Source organism: Camellia sinensis, chromosome 2 (genome assembly GCF_055761805.1).
Source record: "Camellia sinensis isolate YWXY chromosome 2, ASM5576180v1, whole genome shotgun sequence".
In the NCBI taxonomy this organism is placed as follows: Eukaryota; Viridiplantae; Streptophyta; class Magnoliopsida; order Ericales; family Theaceae; genus Camellia; species Camellia sinensis.
In genome coordinates, this window is record NC_138962.1 from 19581156 (window position 1) to 19598462 (window position 17307).

The following is a 17307-nucleotide window of genomic DNA, read 5'->3' on the forward strand; positions in this document are numbered from 1 at the left end:
AAATAAATCATCAAAATAAATTTTGATTCTATTTTTCTTTTTCAAATAAATCATCAAAATAAATTTTGATTAAAATATTATTAAATAAATTATCAAAATAAATTTTGGAGTCTATTTTTCTCTTTCAAATAAGTTAATACATAATTAAATAAATCATCAAAATAAATAAGTCTAACAGATAGACATCACGATTGTATTGAAATTTTCATAGATAATAATATGACTTATCGTAATATCTTTATTTTCAATAAAAAAACAACCATTATTATCCTCATAATTTTAAAAATGTCATTGATATTTCACTCTAAATAATATTTTATAATTTTTTTTTGTTTAAAATATTTTCTTTATATTTACACAAAAAAAAAAATTTATTCCAAAATCCAGGGGGGGCACGTGACCCCCCTGGTCTAGCTGTGGCGCCGCCACTGGTGCAAAGGCTAATGCTGTTGGGCACGGGATGTTCTATATCCAAAACGCGTGTATCCGGAAGTTTTCAAGCATGAGAAGAGAGAAATTCTAACAAACACAGAAATAATAACACTTCTTTATAAAGGGTGCAAAGGCTAATTCTATTAGGGGTGTTTGGTGGAGCTTTTTTGAGCCAATTTATGGCTTTTGACTTTTAAAAAGTTATTTTGGACTGTTTTGTTAAACTTATTTCAAACAGTTTTTTATTCTATCAACTTATTTTAAGTTAAAAAAAACTAACTCTGAGAAGCTGTTCACCCCTTATTTCTGATTATCAGCTTTTACTGTGGACATGTTAATTCACGGTTATACTCTTAGATTTTTTTTATTTTTTATTTTTTTTTAAAATAGAAAAATACCCAAATGGACTATAAAATATTATTATTATTTTTTATGAGAAATGTAGACAAATAGTGAATAATAAAAAATAAAAGTTAATTGAAAAAGTTACCCACAGCTTATTTAACAAACACTACTCAGCAACTTAAATCTATAATCCAACAGTTATACCAAACAGATTAACAACTTCTGATTAAAGTCATAATCTATAATCTATAATTTGTTTTAACAGTTACACCAAACAAGACCATTGTGCAAAGGATGTCCTACAATTTCAGAATTTTTACTATGAATTTTTTCGACTTATTCCCTGTAGTTAGTGGCCCAAAGAGTTTTACTGGTAAAGAAATTCATACTGAAGACCTTGAAAAAAAGTAAACCCCCATCTCTCAAATATTATCCACCACGCTAAACCCTAGGGGTTGCAACACCAAATTCCTCACAGCCATACAAACATAATACCCAAAAAATCTGAATTTTGATTTTCTGGAACAGTAACATTAATCATAATAAAATTTACACAAGTTTGTTTTTTTGAGAAAGTGGAAGGGCATATTATGCACCATGACATGACCCATTGTTAATCTTTTGTTGTTATTGCTTTTGATTTTTGGCACTCAGAAAAAGATAGTTGTTGCCCCCAGAATGGTGGACACAGCGACGCATGCTTGTCCCTAATTCCACTTTTATCTGTGTTGTCTAAATCAAGAAAAATGATTATTTTGAAAAGTTGGTTAAAATTTAATTTTTTTAAAAAAATATATGTAAAATGATAGAGAGATCATAATATAATTCAAAATAAATTAAAAATTTAAAAAAATAATTTTTTATTTTGTTCCCAACAGAGGCCTATTTGCCCTTTTTAGTTGCTGGAATCATCATTGAAAATTTGAAATTGTGCTTTCAAAAAGTATGCTAATGTTCTTACAAGTCACCTCCAGAAATGAAATCATTAATGTCCTGTTTGGTAACGTTTACGTTTTCAGTTTATATTTACAAAAATTTTATAAATTGGTTTTTGTTTATTTTTAGAAAAACATAAACTACAAACGTGTTTGGTAATTGACAAAATGTTTAAAAAAATTTAAAAATATAAAAAAGAGTGAGAAATGGCAAGTGGTGGCAAGTGGAGGCAGAAGACGGTGGTGGAAAGTGGTGACGGTGGGTGGTGGTGGTGGTGGTGGGTGGATGGGTGACCGTGGCGGGTGGTGGGTGGTGGCGGTGGTGGTTGCGGCAGGTGGTGGGTGGTGGTGGCAGGTGGGTGGCGGATGGCGGGTGGTGGTGGGTGATGACGGGTGGATGTAGGTAGCGGGTGGTGGTAGCGAGTGGATGGTGGCAAGTGGGTGGGTAATGGTGGCGGGTGGTGGGTGGTAGCGAGTAGATGGTGGCAGGTGGATAGTGGTGGCGGGTGGTGATAGTGGGTTGGTGGGTGGCGGTGGTGGGTGGTGGGTGGTAGTGGTGGTTGTGGTTGTGGTTGTGGCGGATGGCGGGTGGTGGTGGCAGGTGGGTGACAGATGACGGGTGGTGGTGGTGGTGGTGGTGCTGCTGCTGGGTGGGTGGGTGGGTGGCGGTAGCGGGTGGTGGTAGGTGGTGGTGGTGCAGGGTGGGTGGGTGACGGTGGCGGGTGGTGGTGGTGCTAGGTGGGTGGGTGATTGTGAGTGGGTGGTGGTGGTGGTGGTGGTGGTGGTGGTGGGTGGTGGTGGCGGGTGGGTGGCTAGTGGCTGGTGGTGGTGGTAGTGGTAGTGGCGGGTGGTGGTGGCGGGTGGGTGGTGAGTGGTGGTGGCGGGTGGTGGTGGCGACGAGCGGTGGATGGTAGTGGCGGGTGGTGGGTGGTGGCGGTGGTGGCGGCGAGGGGTGGGTGGTGGTGGTGAGTGGGTGGCAGGTGGGTGGTGGTGGCGAGTAATGGGTAGTGGTAGCAGGTGGGTGGTGAGTGGTGGTGGCAGGTGGTGGTAGGGGGTGGGTGGTGGTGGTGAAAGACGGTGGTGGAAAATGGTGGTAGGTGGTGGCTAGTGTTGGGTGGTAAAAAAAAAAAAAACTTAAAACTCAAAACAGAAACATTTTTTTTGAGTTTATATTTTTTGGCTAAATTTATAAACTGAGACCACTGATTTATAAATCAAAAATTTACCAAACAAGTTTTTATTTGAGTTTTTAAAATTTTTATAAATATAAACTGAAAACTGAAAACGTAAGTGTTACCAAACGGCACCTAAGGAATTGTCTTTTTTTTTAAGTGGTTGGAATGGGTGATTGCAAATTGCCCACTTAGGAGCCTGTTTTGGGAGGCCCAATAAGTCTGCTTTTATTCAAGCATTCTTATTGTAAATAAATAATATATTTTTTTATTAGTGTAAAATAATATGACTTATCATTTTGAATGAGATCAATATACTTTTTGAATATAAGATTCATATTTTGTGTATTGTTCACACGTGTTTTTGAAGCGGAAGCTTTGAAAGCTTTTCTCAATGAAGTAATATGATGTCAACCCAATTCCTTCAAAACTAGCATTATGAACTTAAAATTAAGAAAAAAAGGACAAACAAAACATGAATCTTACATTGAATACTTTTATTTTTTTATTTTTTATTTTTTTAAAAATAAAAAAAAGACCCAAATGGACTATAAATATTATTATTATTTTTTATGAGAAATGTGGACAAAAGTGAATAATAAAAAATAAAAGTTAATTGAAAAAGGTACTTCACAGTTTATTTAATAAACACTACTCAGCAACTTAAATATATAATCCAACAATTATTCTAAACAGATTAACAACTTCTGATTAAAGTCATAATCTATAATCTGTTAAGTTATAATCTATAATCTGTTTTAACAGCTATACCAAACAAGACCATTGTGCAAAGGATGTTCTACATTTTCAGAAATTTTACTCTGATTTTTTACTTTGAATTTTTTTGACTTATTCTCTACTGTTCGTGGCCCAAAGAGTTTTACTTATAAAGAAGTTCGTACCGAAGACCTTGAAAGAAGTAAACCCCCATCCCTCAAATATTATCCACCACGCCAAACCCTAGGGGATGCAACACCAATTTACTCACAGCCATACAAACATAATACCCAAAAAATCTGAATTTTGATTTTCTGGAACAGTAACATTAATCATAATAAAATTTACACAAGTTTGTTTTTTTGGGAAAGTGGAAGGGCATATTATGCACCATGACATGACCCATTGTTAATCTTTTGTTGTTGAGCATTTACAATAGACATACTAAGTTGTGTATTAGTGTCGATTGCCAACTTTTGGCTAGTTGAGGGTATTGTTTGGTGTTGCAGTGGGCCTGTTAATGTGTGTGTTAGGAGTGTCTGTTAAAATCAGTTGCTAAGTTCTTTGTTATCTGCAGCGAGTGTTCTAGCGATGGAAGGGAAGCGTTTTTTTTGTCTTACGGTTGATCGGTCAACGGCAATTTTTTTTTTTATTACTTTTTGGGATTTTTTTTTTAGACTTAAAATTTTTGATTAAACTAAATTATATTATTTATTTATTTTACTTATTATATACATATATATATATATATATTTAACACACACCTTAACACAGTCCTTAACACATCCATTGCACCACAACTCACTCTTTAAAATTAACAAACTCTTAACACATCTTAATAAATATTTTTGAATCCTATTTTTATCATTTTTTATCATATAACTCACTTTAACAAATAATTTTAACTATCCTATTGTGATGCCCTTATTGCTTTTGATTTTTGGCACCCCGAAAAAGAAAGTTTTTGCCCCCAGAATGGTGGACACAGTAGCGCATGCTTGTCCATAATTCAACTTTATCTGTGTTGTCTAAATCAAGAAAAATGATTATTTTGAAAAATTGGTTAAAATTTAATTTAAATTTTTTTTTAAAATATGTGTAAAAAGATAAAGAGTTAATATGGTTTAAAATAAATTAAAAATTAAAAAAATAATTTTTTATTTTGTTTCCAAAAGAGGCCTATTTGCCCTTTTTAGTTGCCGAAATCATCATTGAAAATTTGAAATTGTGTTTTTAAGAAGTATGCTAATGTTCTTACAAGTCACCGCCATAAATGAAATCATTAAGGAATTGTCCTTTTTTTTTTAAGTGTTGGAATAAGTGATTGCAAGAAAAATGATGGAGACTACTAATTAGTGATTGTATTAGGGATGTGACAGTGGGTCCCACCCACTGTCACATGTGTTTTGTATCTTAGTTTTTATTTATTTATTTATCTTTTACTTACAACATCATTAATGGTGGTATTAATAGTAAAAATTTAATAGTATGTAACATTATTGGTGATTGCAAATTGTCACTTTAAGAGCCTGTTTTGGGAGGGCCAATAAGTCTGTTTTTATTCACACATTCTTATTGTGAATAAATAATATATTTTTTTATTAGTGTAAAATAACATGACCTACCATTTCGAGTGACATCAATATACTTTTTGAATGTAAGATTCATATTTTGTATATTGTTCACACATGTTTTGAAGCGGAAGCTTTGAAAGCTTTTCTCAATGAAGTAATATGATGTCAACCCAATTCCTTCAAAAGCATTATGAACTTAAAATTAAGAAAAAAAAGACAAAAACAAAACAACAAAAATCACTAATACAATTTTATTTGCACTTTTTTGGGGGTATAAAATTACTAATAAAATTTGACTTTAAGCTAACCATTTTAACAATGCATCATTAGAGATGCTCCAAATTTTGTCCAATCACATTTTGTTTAACCTCTTGCAATTTTGAAAGAACTGGCTTAAGCTTCTTAGAGGATCCCCACCGGTTTTCTTAAATTTTATCTTAAAATATTATTAAAAAATTTATTCTCTATTTTAGGAATCACTTTTTCATTTATTTCTCCAAACAAACTCCCTATTCTTTCTCTATTCTATTAACAAACTCTCTATTTTTTTCTTTATTTTATTAAAATATAATTTTTAATTATAAATTTAATAAAAATAAAAATTATAAATGTGTATTGCAGTCCTTAAACAAAGCAAAGCAAAGCAAATATATATATATATATATATATAAGGGAGCTACAGTAACTCCCTACAAATAGAGAGTCACTGTAGCAAAAACTAATTTAGGAAATTATTTAGGAGATTTGATGTAGGTGGATAGGGAGTCATTTATCCCTTAAAATAAGGAAGGAAAGGGTTTAGGGGCTTTGGTTGGGATGCTCTTAGTGTAATATTGCACTTTCCTTGAAATCACCAATTCTTTAGTGTTAAATCATTTGGTCCAAGCCTGTACAACTCATATTTCTCAATGAAACAACAGAGATACACAGATTTCCCTCAGAAGATCCATAGGCAAATTCATAAAACAAGGCCTTGAATGTCAAAATTTAGACAGATGCTTTCTCACTTAATTCTGACGTGGAGAAACAAGGAGGCCTCCGAACCTTGGTGGCTTGTTCGAAGCCATAAGCAATTTCAACCAGCTTCGGTTCTGTGCCTCTCAACCCTCCAAAACAGATGCCAAATGGCATTCCATCACTGTCATACCCTGCCGGGACAGTAATAGCAGGGTACCCTCCAATTGCCAGAATGGGGGAAGCACGTGAACCCGGTGTCACCAACGCATCTAAGTCATTCTCTTTCATCAGTTTTTCAAACCCCTCTTTTGAAAGTTTTTCTAAATTCTCCAATACTTGGATCTCTTTCTCACCAATCCCTGTTGACTCTTCAGCTTCAATGAAAGTTTGTTGACCATACTCTGCTAGTTTTTCCTGTAATGTACGAGGACTAATTTTGTTATTTTCATCATATATATTAGCAATGAAAACAAGCATAAAAGTTAATGGCTTTGAAACAGAATCCTTAATTCTATGTTTGGTAGGAGAGATTGTAAGGAGAGAGAAAAGAAAATAAACTATCCAAGATTTGTAATGAATTCTAACTCCCAATTAAAGAGATCAAGACATGTCTACCGGAAATGACATCCCACCTAAGGATAAAATTCAAGTTCGTCTGCCAAAGAATATGAATCACTGTAATATAGGAAGAGTTAAACAATATTCATTAGAGAATCCAATACTTACCAGTTCAGGATTATTCTGGTTGAAGGTAATAATGTCTGTCAGTGACCTCACGGGCGAAGTGATCAGCTCTTTCAAGTAAGCATTTACGGAGATCTTGAAATCAGTCGCCATCACCATTAGTTCCCCACTTCGATGGGGATCTAGAATTTCATCAATATTTGCTATGTGCAGATTGTCCACTACAATCGCACCTCTTTTTCTTGAATTTCCAAGAGGGCAATCACATGATATCAGTACAGTTACGATGAAATTTCAGGTACATAAACTATAACACTCGTGTACACAGGCACCCCTTGTTTCTGTACTGTTTTTTCACATCTTAAAAATTAGCCATGCATGGGAAGTAAATTGAGCCCAATCGGTGTGAAATGTTATGCATGGTCATTTATATTATCTATCCCTCTTAACTTTAGTTGTCCATTCTTGAATTGTTTGTAGAGTGGCAAAATATGAGAGAGAGATAATAATTCTTACTAGTATAATACCTCAATGTACTGAGATGATCCTCAAAAGATGCAGCTATGGCTGAATCATGAAGCTTATCCACAAATGGACTTCTGACAACACCCAGTCTCTTTCCTTTCAGACCTTCATTCTTGAGAAACTGTTTATAACCACCCTCGGGAATGAACTGGGATCCTTCTCTTGTTGCTTCATCATCCCTTGGATCAAACCCTGCTATCACATCAAGCACATAAACAGCATCTTCTACGGTCCTGCATATGGGCCTGTAATAAATATTGCCATCATGAACATTCATCAGTTCAGACTAGAGCTGGGAATTTCACTTTCATTTCACCCAATCAAATCTATTTCACATTGGGCTTGTGATTTGTGAAGTGCATGTTTACCCAATGGTGTCCCAACGGGGTGCACAAGGAATGACTCCTGCTCGACTGGTAAGCCCAATAGTGGGTTTGAGTCCAACAACCGAGTTGTGATCTGATGGGCAAATAATGGAGCTGTGGGTCTCTGTCCCTAATGAGACTGCCACCATGTTAGCAGCTACTGATATTGCAGATCCACTGCTTGACCCGCAAGGGGACCCTGATGTTATGTAAGGATTCTGCACATTCAAATCAGATATTTCAGACAACCAAATTAATTTTGTTATGCATAGAAAGTCGACTCAAGTAATTAAATTGCACATATGAGATATCCAATTAATTTACTCAAGTAATTAAATTGAACATATGAGCTGCTCGAGTAATTAAATTACTGAATGGGAAATTGCACATAGAAGATCGAAACAATGCTTTACGGTTGTTTCACCAAGACCATTTCTGGTAAATCATTGAAGAATACATTTGAGTTTAGATTCAAAACCCTCAATCCTCCGAAACAAATGCACAGTAAGCTAACCGATCATTAATCGTGACATTATCAACCCTTTTAAATCTGTTAAAAGACTTCAACTGCAGAAATTATTCTACATGACTGTCATAGTCTAACCTGTCACCATAATTTTAGTATATGGAAAGTAACGGTGTCACAAAAATCGTCATCTCTTGTCTCAATGCAATGCATTCCAACTGCAAGATCAAAACTCTATATTTCGTGTTTCGAATATCTCCTCATAATTTTGATTTGGAAGTACAATTGGTACAAAGATACATGAATTCTGTAACAGAAGATTCGTGGTAGAAACTAACACGCATATGTCTACTAGAACCTACAAATTCAAATCCACATGTAACAAGTGAAAAGAGGCCAACTTTGGGATAAGTAGGGCAATATAAAGTACAAAGTTATGCAAGCTCGACTCCTGTTTAACTAATTAAAAGTTCAATTAAAATCAATTTATTATGTAAATAAGTTAAACTTACACATATTTTAAAACTTGTTAATTTCTTAGCTCAAACTACAAAGTTCCGCTCGTGATTAATTTTATTAGGGTTACATCACCTTGAAAATAAACAAATTGAGATTAAACATATTTTCAAATCTGGTTAAAATTTCAAAATCAAATTTAAACATCCAACTATTAATCAACTCAACTCAACTAAACTGCTTAAACTCCATTAATACATGAAGTAAGATCATTCATCATTCAGAATTTAGAGAGAGGAGAAAGAGCTAATTACCACTCCTTGTCCAGATCGAGCACACCAGCCATTAGGAACACCATTGATAGAACGAATACGATACCACTCGCTCAAACTAGCTTTCCCCAATATCACCGCACCAGCCTTCCTCAGCCTCTCTACAACCCCTGCATCTCGAGCCACCTCCGATCCGATCAGCGCGTACGAACCAGCCGTCGTGTTCATCTTGTCTTTCGTACCAATGGTGTCCTTCACCAGCAATGGTATGCCGTGCAGATCTCCCAGTGATCCACCATTGCTCTGCTTCTCCCGGTCTGCCTCGTCCGCTAGATCTCGAGCGTCCGGGTTCACTTCCACTACGCCGCGAAGCACCGGATTCAGCTCCTGGATTCGGTTCAGGTAGAAGTCAACGAGCTGTCTTGATGTGAGCTTGTTGTCTGCAAATGCTTGCTGGATTTCTCGAATTGTTGCTTCTTCAATCGTGAACTCCTGGCCGTTCATGGTGAGGACTAAACCGGTGATAATCAATAGAGAGATGAATGTTTTGGGTATGACTGAGGAAGCTGGATCGTAGATCACCATGACTTCCTCATTGGAAATATTTTTACATATATATAAAATGTTGTCGCAAAACTGCCTGTAATTATTCAATATTATTTTTCACATGTTGTTTATGTAGTTTTTCAAATCAATTAGATTATCTCTAGCCTTGCATCTAATTTTTTATTAAATTTAAATTTGATGAAAAATGTTAACATTTCAGTTCTAACTATGATAAAAAAAAAAAAAATTGAAGCTTTCATTGTTAAAACGCTAACATTTTAGCTCTAAGTATGACAAAAAATTTGAAGCTTTCATTATTCATTAAATTTCTGGAAGTAATCATTACTTACCAAGATATCAGACGACCAGAAAGATGTCTGCGTGACAACCTGTGTCAACCGAATGGAGAGAAATAAGTTTCACAATTTCTTATTCAATTCACATTGGCTAGTCGGACAATCAAATTTATAAATCTGAAGAAAATTTTAGTTTTAACATTGGAATATATGGTATCAAATCAAACTTTTTCATAAATTTTTACTTAAATTTGATAAAACTTTTGATTCAACATTAGAGATACTCTTGACACTTCCAAATTAACTTTTAAAATTTTAACAAAAAATATTGGATACCGCACTTCTAATTAATAAATATTAAGTTGAAGTATCATGTATATTTATTTCAAGACTACCATATAATTTTTTATTTAATTCTAACTTTTGTCCCTAATCTTCTAATTTTATAAAGTAAATTCCAGAAACTCCAAAAAAAAAAAATTTCTCAGTTTAAATGGTCTTTTAGTCCTCAATTTTCAAATTTTGTAGTAGGTGTCTATTTCTTCCTTTTGCAATTAACAATAGAAATTTTTTGAGTGCACAAAATGGAACGACAACAAAACCGAAGACAATCTTCTCGCATGGGGTGCACCACCAAGCATGTAGGTATCATCCCGATTGTGTTCAATTCTATGGAAGAAAAAGAGTTGTTAACAATATAACAAGAGACTAAACGCACAATATTGAGGGCTAATACTCCTGAAACTCTGCTACTATCGATTATGTGTCGGTTTGCTGGTTGCCAAAGCAGAAGATATGCATCTGAGTCATGTCCTCTGCATATTTAAAGAAAATTTGCCAACAGTTTCATACAATGACACCAAACATATCACAAGTCACACGTAAGCATCCTTATTCCATTCCATTGATAAGGAAAAAGGAGGTCTCCTAACCATGGTGGCCTGTTCAAAACTGTAAATCAAAACACAAAACATGCAGCGGAATAAAGTGTTTAGATCATACCTCGTTTGATCTAAAACCTCGTGGATAAATCACGTGCTTCCATACTCAATCAATCAATCCCAGCAGTGGGGTGATATTACAATGGTCAATATCACCCACACAAACCACAGTGCAAAATGACTTTGATCGTTATTTTTGGGAGAGAGTCAGTAACCCATAACCATATATCAGATATATATTATATTTATCTCATTTATCCATTGGTTAAATGAGATAATATCTGATATCTATATCATCTATCCATATCATGATATGATAGATATATATCCTGAGTGGCTCATCCAAATAGGTTTGAATTTAAATTCAAAACCCATTTGGATGAGGTTCAAAAGGTTCTAAGGGTCATGCCACATGGGCGCCCAATTTCTAACATCTCCCACTCGGACATGAGTTGGCATGACACTGCCACGTCTCAATCTCAATCTCCCCAAAAATAAACAATCTCATACTAGCCACTGCACCGTGCGACTGCTGAGAACACCTGCATGTGGGAGCTCTATACTAGAAACTCAAAATGAGCCAGCATAGAGACATCAACCCAAAAAGAATAGAAATAGTGTCTCATATACCCCAGACCCATCTAATTACACCGGTCCAAAAAACATCTCTAATCCCTCAAAAAGAGCATGTTTGACCCTCTCAATTCTTGCAATATATTCACACTCAATTCGCCTCTCATACAGAGCAATGTGAGTTGCCGGCAGTGAATATACAACAGTGGTGTAATACTAGATGATCTTCCCTTTGCACTCATGCCATTTAGTTTAGGATTGACCGCTTTCCCAGTGATGTCCCTTAAGGCCGAATCATGCATGACCGCAGGCAACATACCAAAGTAGCAAAACATCAACCACTTACCTTATGACATAGTCAAAAGTCACAAAAGGGTACATAAATGAAAGTCATATCAATAATGACTCGTAAGACTCACACGGTGAGGAAGCAAGGATCCATTCTCTCACCTCATTACTCGGTCGCTAAGCACATATAGTATGAATATATGTTACGGTGGAGTAACTCTTCCATAAAGAGTGACGTCATACTCGATACACCGTACAGATATTAGTCTAGTCGCTTTCTAGCGCCTAACCCGAATTCTCTATTTGCTCGCCTTCTAGGCGCCAAATGAGATCTCGAATCTGGCTAATCATAACAGGCACAACATGGAAAGTGGGTACTAACATCCATGTTTGGTCCTTAACACGACCTCATCTTGGTTATAACCAAGGCGACATACATAGTGGATGATTTAAGCCTCTCTTGGCTCCGAATAAAAATAAACCACCAGTCTCATCCTTGCTCGCTCCCAAGCGCCAAGGGCGATTGCTCGTGTGAGTGAGCCAATCTTGCCTGCTGACATCATCATTTGCTAATCATTATGACACAAACCATAATAGTGTCAACATCCCATCATCTCAAAATAAGTGATCGATTTAAAAAAAAATTGACCACAGCTTGCGCAATTATAGATTCCAAACATAAGCCTTATCAGCACCTCTTGCGATAAGTATATACAACGGAATCCACCATGTGCGCCTCACATGAAATGATTTAAGATCACTACCTCTTGCGCAATAACCTCTCTAAAGATATTTTTTGGTGACCAATTTGCGTTCATTCTTAATGCGCCCAACTAGCGCAGATGCGCCCAACTAGCGCATTGAATTTTACAAGGAGCAAATTAATATGCTTCTAATAAAGCATTTTATCCACAGTCTAATGAGCAAGGTCAATGTCTAAACAACTCAGTTAACCATTTATCAAAGATAAAACTTATCATGCCGAATACGCCCACATAGCGTACTTTAGGCTCCCACAACAAAGAAAAAATCAAGGAATATAGGTCATCTGTTTCTCCCAAAGACAATCTGAGGATTCACTCAATAGCTAAGGCTCTGGCTTTTACCGATAGGTAAGTCAATGGGTTTGCAATTTTGCATCTAGAATCGTTCTAGGATATTCCTTATGTAAGTCATCGAAGACAAACCGAGAATTTTCCTAAAACAATCCCTAAGGATCGTACATCCGAGCATATGAATTACATCACCCATGTCCATCATATCTAAAATGGAGGACTGCCCACCCTAGGTGGCGACAACCTTATAAATTCCTGGCTCATAATGACTAAGTAAGGAAAAACTTCTTTTGGACCATTGATCATGCCTCAGTGGTCTTCATCGATCATCGTTGCCCTATCATGGATTGACGAAATCTAAGAACCACTGTTTGGATAACTGCTTTAGGCTGTAAAAGATTTATTGGAACTAGCAACCTTTTTGCGCTCCTAACTTTTCACCATAAAAGCAGAAGGTAAATCCCTACGGATCTACTTATCCAATTCTCTAATGAGAAATCGGGTCACAATGTCCACAAATCAATGTTCCGAACTTATGTCAATTATAGCCTAAGTCAAAATAACCTCACTCCCCAGGAGGAAGTCTTCTCATGGTCTACACTTTCCTCAATGGTGCGACCATTCGGTATCTAGCGAGCCTTATGCCTCAAAAATGACTATCCAAATTACGCATAACTTTATAACAGTTTTGCGTCATAATGGAAAGTCAACCAAATTATAAAAAATGGTTAATCCTCAAAGACTTTGTCTTAAACTGCGCAACATGGATCCACTTTCTAAAAACAGGAGACTAGAGCCTTTGGCATTATCCTAGGCTCTTTATCATCTTGCGGAGCAATCATGAATGTTTCCCTCTCAATCACCCAGTGATGACGTGGAAAATTTTCACATTTGCTACCACGCAACTAAGAATGTAGAGTATTCTGCTCTAATGGAGTAATCCATTAGTAGACACATCGCTCCCACTGTCCCTAGGATATTGGAAATTTCTTTCCATTCTCAACTAGGCTACATAGAGCGCTATGCTTGGAATTCTCCATCTTATAGAGTTCCGAAAACTCTATTCACGTCACCTTTACTAATAAAACTTTATGTGACTTAGTTACACTACCACAAAGCTGCTTACCTATATGCACATGACCCGGAGGGTTTGCATGACCGCATACAATAATACGCCACACGACCCTTTGTGTTTACAAGACAGCATACAATAATGCGCTATAGAACCCTAGGTCTTAACTTCGCAATCTTATGAGAAGTAGAATAAAGATAAGCTGCTTAATGGTTACAGATCGCCCATAGATGGCTCTCTGCTAACCCATTACTCAAAATGGAGTGTAAAAACTGATATGGAGGGCACTTAGTTAGGGATATAGGCAACAAACTAGTGCAATTCCCAATTGGGAAACATTTTGCACCATTATCTACCTAACATTAACAATATTTAATTCCTTATCTCTACTACACCAGTGTGTTGTTGAGTACTAGGAATAATCAATGTTCTAAGCATCCATCTCTCTTCACAGAGTTTTTCTGAAAAAATAACTCAAATAGATACTCGCCACCTTGGTCAAAACTAAAAGCACAAAAAACTCTTATCTAATTGATCTCGACCTCATATGTGCAATGTCAAAAATCATCTCAAAACTTTTGACTTATGGGAGATCAAATAGTCTTGACTCAGATGCGTATCGTAATCTATAAATGTGTCGAGATTGAGGCTTAGCTATTGTACCCTCACACATATCTAGTCACAAAATATCATAGTGGACTAAATGCGCCAAAACAAATGACCTTTTGCGGCTTTCCTACTTACTTGTGCGCACCCATTGCGAACAAAGTTACACATTCACATGAGAGCAGGATGTCATAAGCGAGTGGGCCCGAGAAGGCCTACTCAAACCATCGTGTCATCATCTCATTAATGTGATTAAGTATAATAAGCCACTGGTTCATGACCAATGTCATAAACTAATTCCAATCATCTTAATGTGTGAGTTCTCGAAGACAAGTTTTAAAAGTTTAGGCCCAACTAGGTAATGACTCACGACTAAGTCATATTCACTAGATCATAAAAAGGATGTCATGGAGATATCAACTGCGCCTAAGTCGCAAATTTAACTAGTAAGTGCTAATCCCCTGCACCTTCAAGTCAATTTTATTCTCCATACACTTTAATACATCTAGTTGAAAGATGACGATACTCCTATTGCCATCTCTATTTCTCGCTTCATAGTTACTTGCAATTAATTCTACTATCCACAAGAAGGAGAGAATAAGCTATCAACTATGATAGCTCCTGAAGTAACTTAAGCGCGAATTAGGCTAAAGAGTCTAATTCAACACAATGCTCTTACAAGCGATGCGTTAAATTCTTAGAGTCATAACAACCTTGTCAGCCTTAACCTTTTCATTACTATGCTGCAACGTTTGCGCTTAGTGGTAAATGTTATTCAAAACGTTAGCCTAGTAAAGGAATCACACAAAGAAGCACCTCATCCATGTTTCACACTCAAGTGTGGAAACAGTAAGTGTCCACACTTAGACAAGTTGGCAATGCTAATAGATTTTGCAGCCACTAAGCGCTAATCTTTTCACTCAGTGTTAATAGATTTTGCAGCTTCTAAGCGCTAATCTTTTAACTTCACGTGATATTTCAACGCACACTATTATAGTGCATGAAATTTCGCTCAATCCACTCCCAATAATTGGGTAGAGAGCAAAACACTGCTCGTACTGGCTACTCGTCTTACACTTAATGACTAATTTATTTAAGCTCGCATTTCTTGGATGACGTGACTCTTGAATGTTACTTCATCCAATGATGTAACATTATTTACAAGTCAAATTACAAAGTCAATCCGCGCAGCTCATTAGTCAAGATCATATACAGATCTATTGAGGGCTTACTAATTTCATAACTCCAAAACTCGCCAACCAAAACTATGTAGCGTGCCGCTAACTATAGCGCACACATTAGTTTTTATTGTGCCAAACAAGGCAACAAAAACACGGCGACTTTGAGTCATGTTTCCTTACTTTGGCTCAATTAAGGTTTGACCTAAAGTCTCCAAGACTTTTTCTCATCTAAAGAATGGGATTAGTTTGTTCACATTTGAACATCTCTACTAAGTTTAGGTCAACCAAATTAACTTCCATAAGCTAAATCAATTTAGAGAGAAATTCGCATTGGGATTAATTTGATTAGCATAATATAATTTTGCCGCAAAAATCTAAATTAAATAGTGACAATATTACACAAGTCGCAAGATCGAAAATCCGCTATGCTCGTAATCATCTCTTGCGCCACAAGTGACAATTATCCAAAATTTAGTTTAATTTATGCGCAAAATATTGGTTTTCGGGAGTTAATCTACAAAGATTTCTCTCAACCGAATAACCTCCCACTGACTATGGCATATACAAAGCATGATAAATTCCATACAATAGCATTTTAATGTAAATCTACAAATAACTCATGCTATATTTATTTAATAATGGAATTCTAATAAATAAATAAATAATCATGCTCTTCTAATTACAACATATTACAAACCCAAAAAAATATGCTGTATTCAATATTTAAATTATGCCATAACAGAAAGTACATCATCCTGAAATTTTCTGGAATTTTTCTGAAATATTCTGAAATTTTAAATAACTAATAAACACACATAAAATTAGAAATAAAAAATCCAGAAACTGATAAACTGAAACAATATTACCAGTAGATAGTAAAACATTTCAGAAGTCCACAATAAAAATTTCAACCCCAGAAAATTAATTATGCAATACCAGAATCATTTTAAAGCAAAAAAAATGCATTATTAACACGGGAAAAATATTAAATATTTTCGTAAAATTTTCAAAATTTTACAGAATATAGAAAAATTAATTCTGAGTCTAAGGGTACTAACCATGCTTAAAACAAAGCTATAACGAATAAATTATGGCCAATTAACGCAATTCAGAATTAAAAAACAAACAAACAGAGCCTTAGAGCCAAGCCTGGCGGAAATAACGGCTCGGCTCTGCTCGGCGCCGCTCAGCGCAACTCGGCGTGAGTCGGCTTAAGGGGCGGCGCGGCGCGGCTCGGAGCTCGGCTCGGAGCGCGGCTCGGCGCTCGGCTCCAGCACGCGGCGCGCGTGCGAGGCGCGGACGGCGCGCGTGCGTGGACAGCGCCGCCGACGCGCGCGTGATGGCGCGTGCAGGCGCGTCAGCAGGGCATCCAGCGCGTGGTGGCGCGTGGCTGCGCGTGGTGGCGCGTGGCGCCGCTGGGAGGCGTCATACAGCGCGTGTATCACACGCGCCGCCTTCCCGGGTGTTTTCTGGTCCGATTTTTATACTGCCGGACTCCTTTTTTCAAAATAAAACCGTTTATGGTCTTAAAAAAGACATTAATGATCATAAAAATGAAATATTTTGGATCTCACTATCTTTTATAAATATACACATGATAAAAGAAAGCACGAAAATATCCATCAATGGCTCTGATACCAATGTAAATCAAAACACAAAACATGTAGCGGAATAAAGTGTTTAGATCATACCTCGTTTGATCTAAAACCTCGTGGATAAATCACGTGCTTCCATACTCAATCAATCAATCCCAGCAGTGGGGTGATATTACAATGGTGAATATCACCCACACAAACCACAGTGCAAAATGACTTTGATCGTTATTTTTGGGAGAGAGTCAGTATCATGG

At 36.4% G+C, this 17307-nt stretch overlaps 1 protein-coding gene across 1 annotated transcript; it reads right to left on the reverse strand.

Moving 5' to 3' along the window:
* Nucleotides 1-6014: 6014 nt before the first annotated feature.
* On the reverse strand, nucleotides 6015-9573 carry LOC114320691 (putative amidase At4g34880). The gene is made up of 5 exons (XM_028267757.2): nucleotides 8943-9573; nucleotides 7710-7924; nucleotides 7344-7586; nucleotides 6859-7057; nucleotides 6015-6546 (listed from the first exon to the last, which is right to left on the reverse strand). The coding sequence occupies exons 1-5, from the start codon at nucleotides 9483-9485 to the stop codon at nucleotides 6163-6165; spliced, it is 1584 nt and encodes a 527-aa protein (XP_028123558.2). The 5' UTR covers nucleotides 9486-9573; the 3' UTR covers nucleotides 6015-6162.
* Between the last annotated feature and the right edge of the window lie 7734 nt (nucleotides 9574-17307).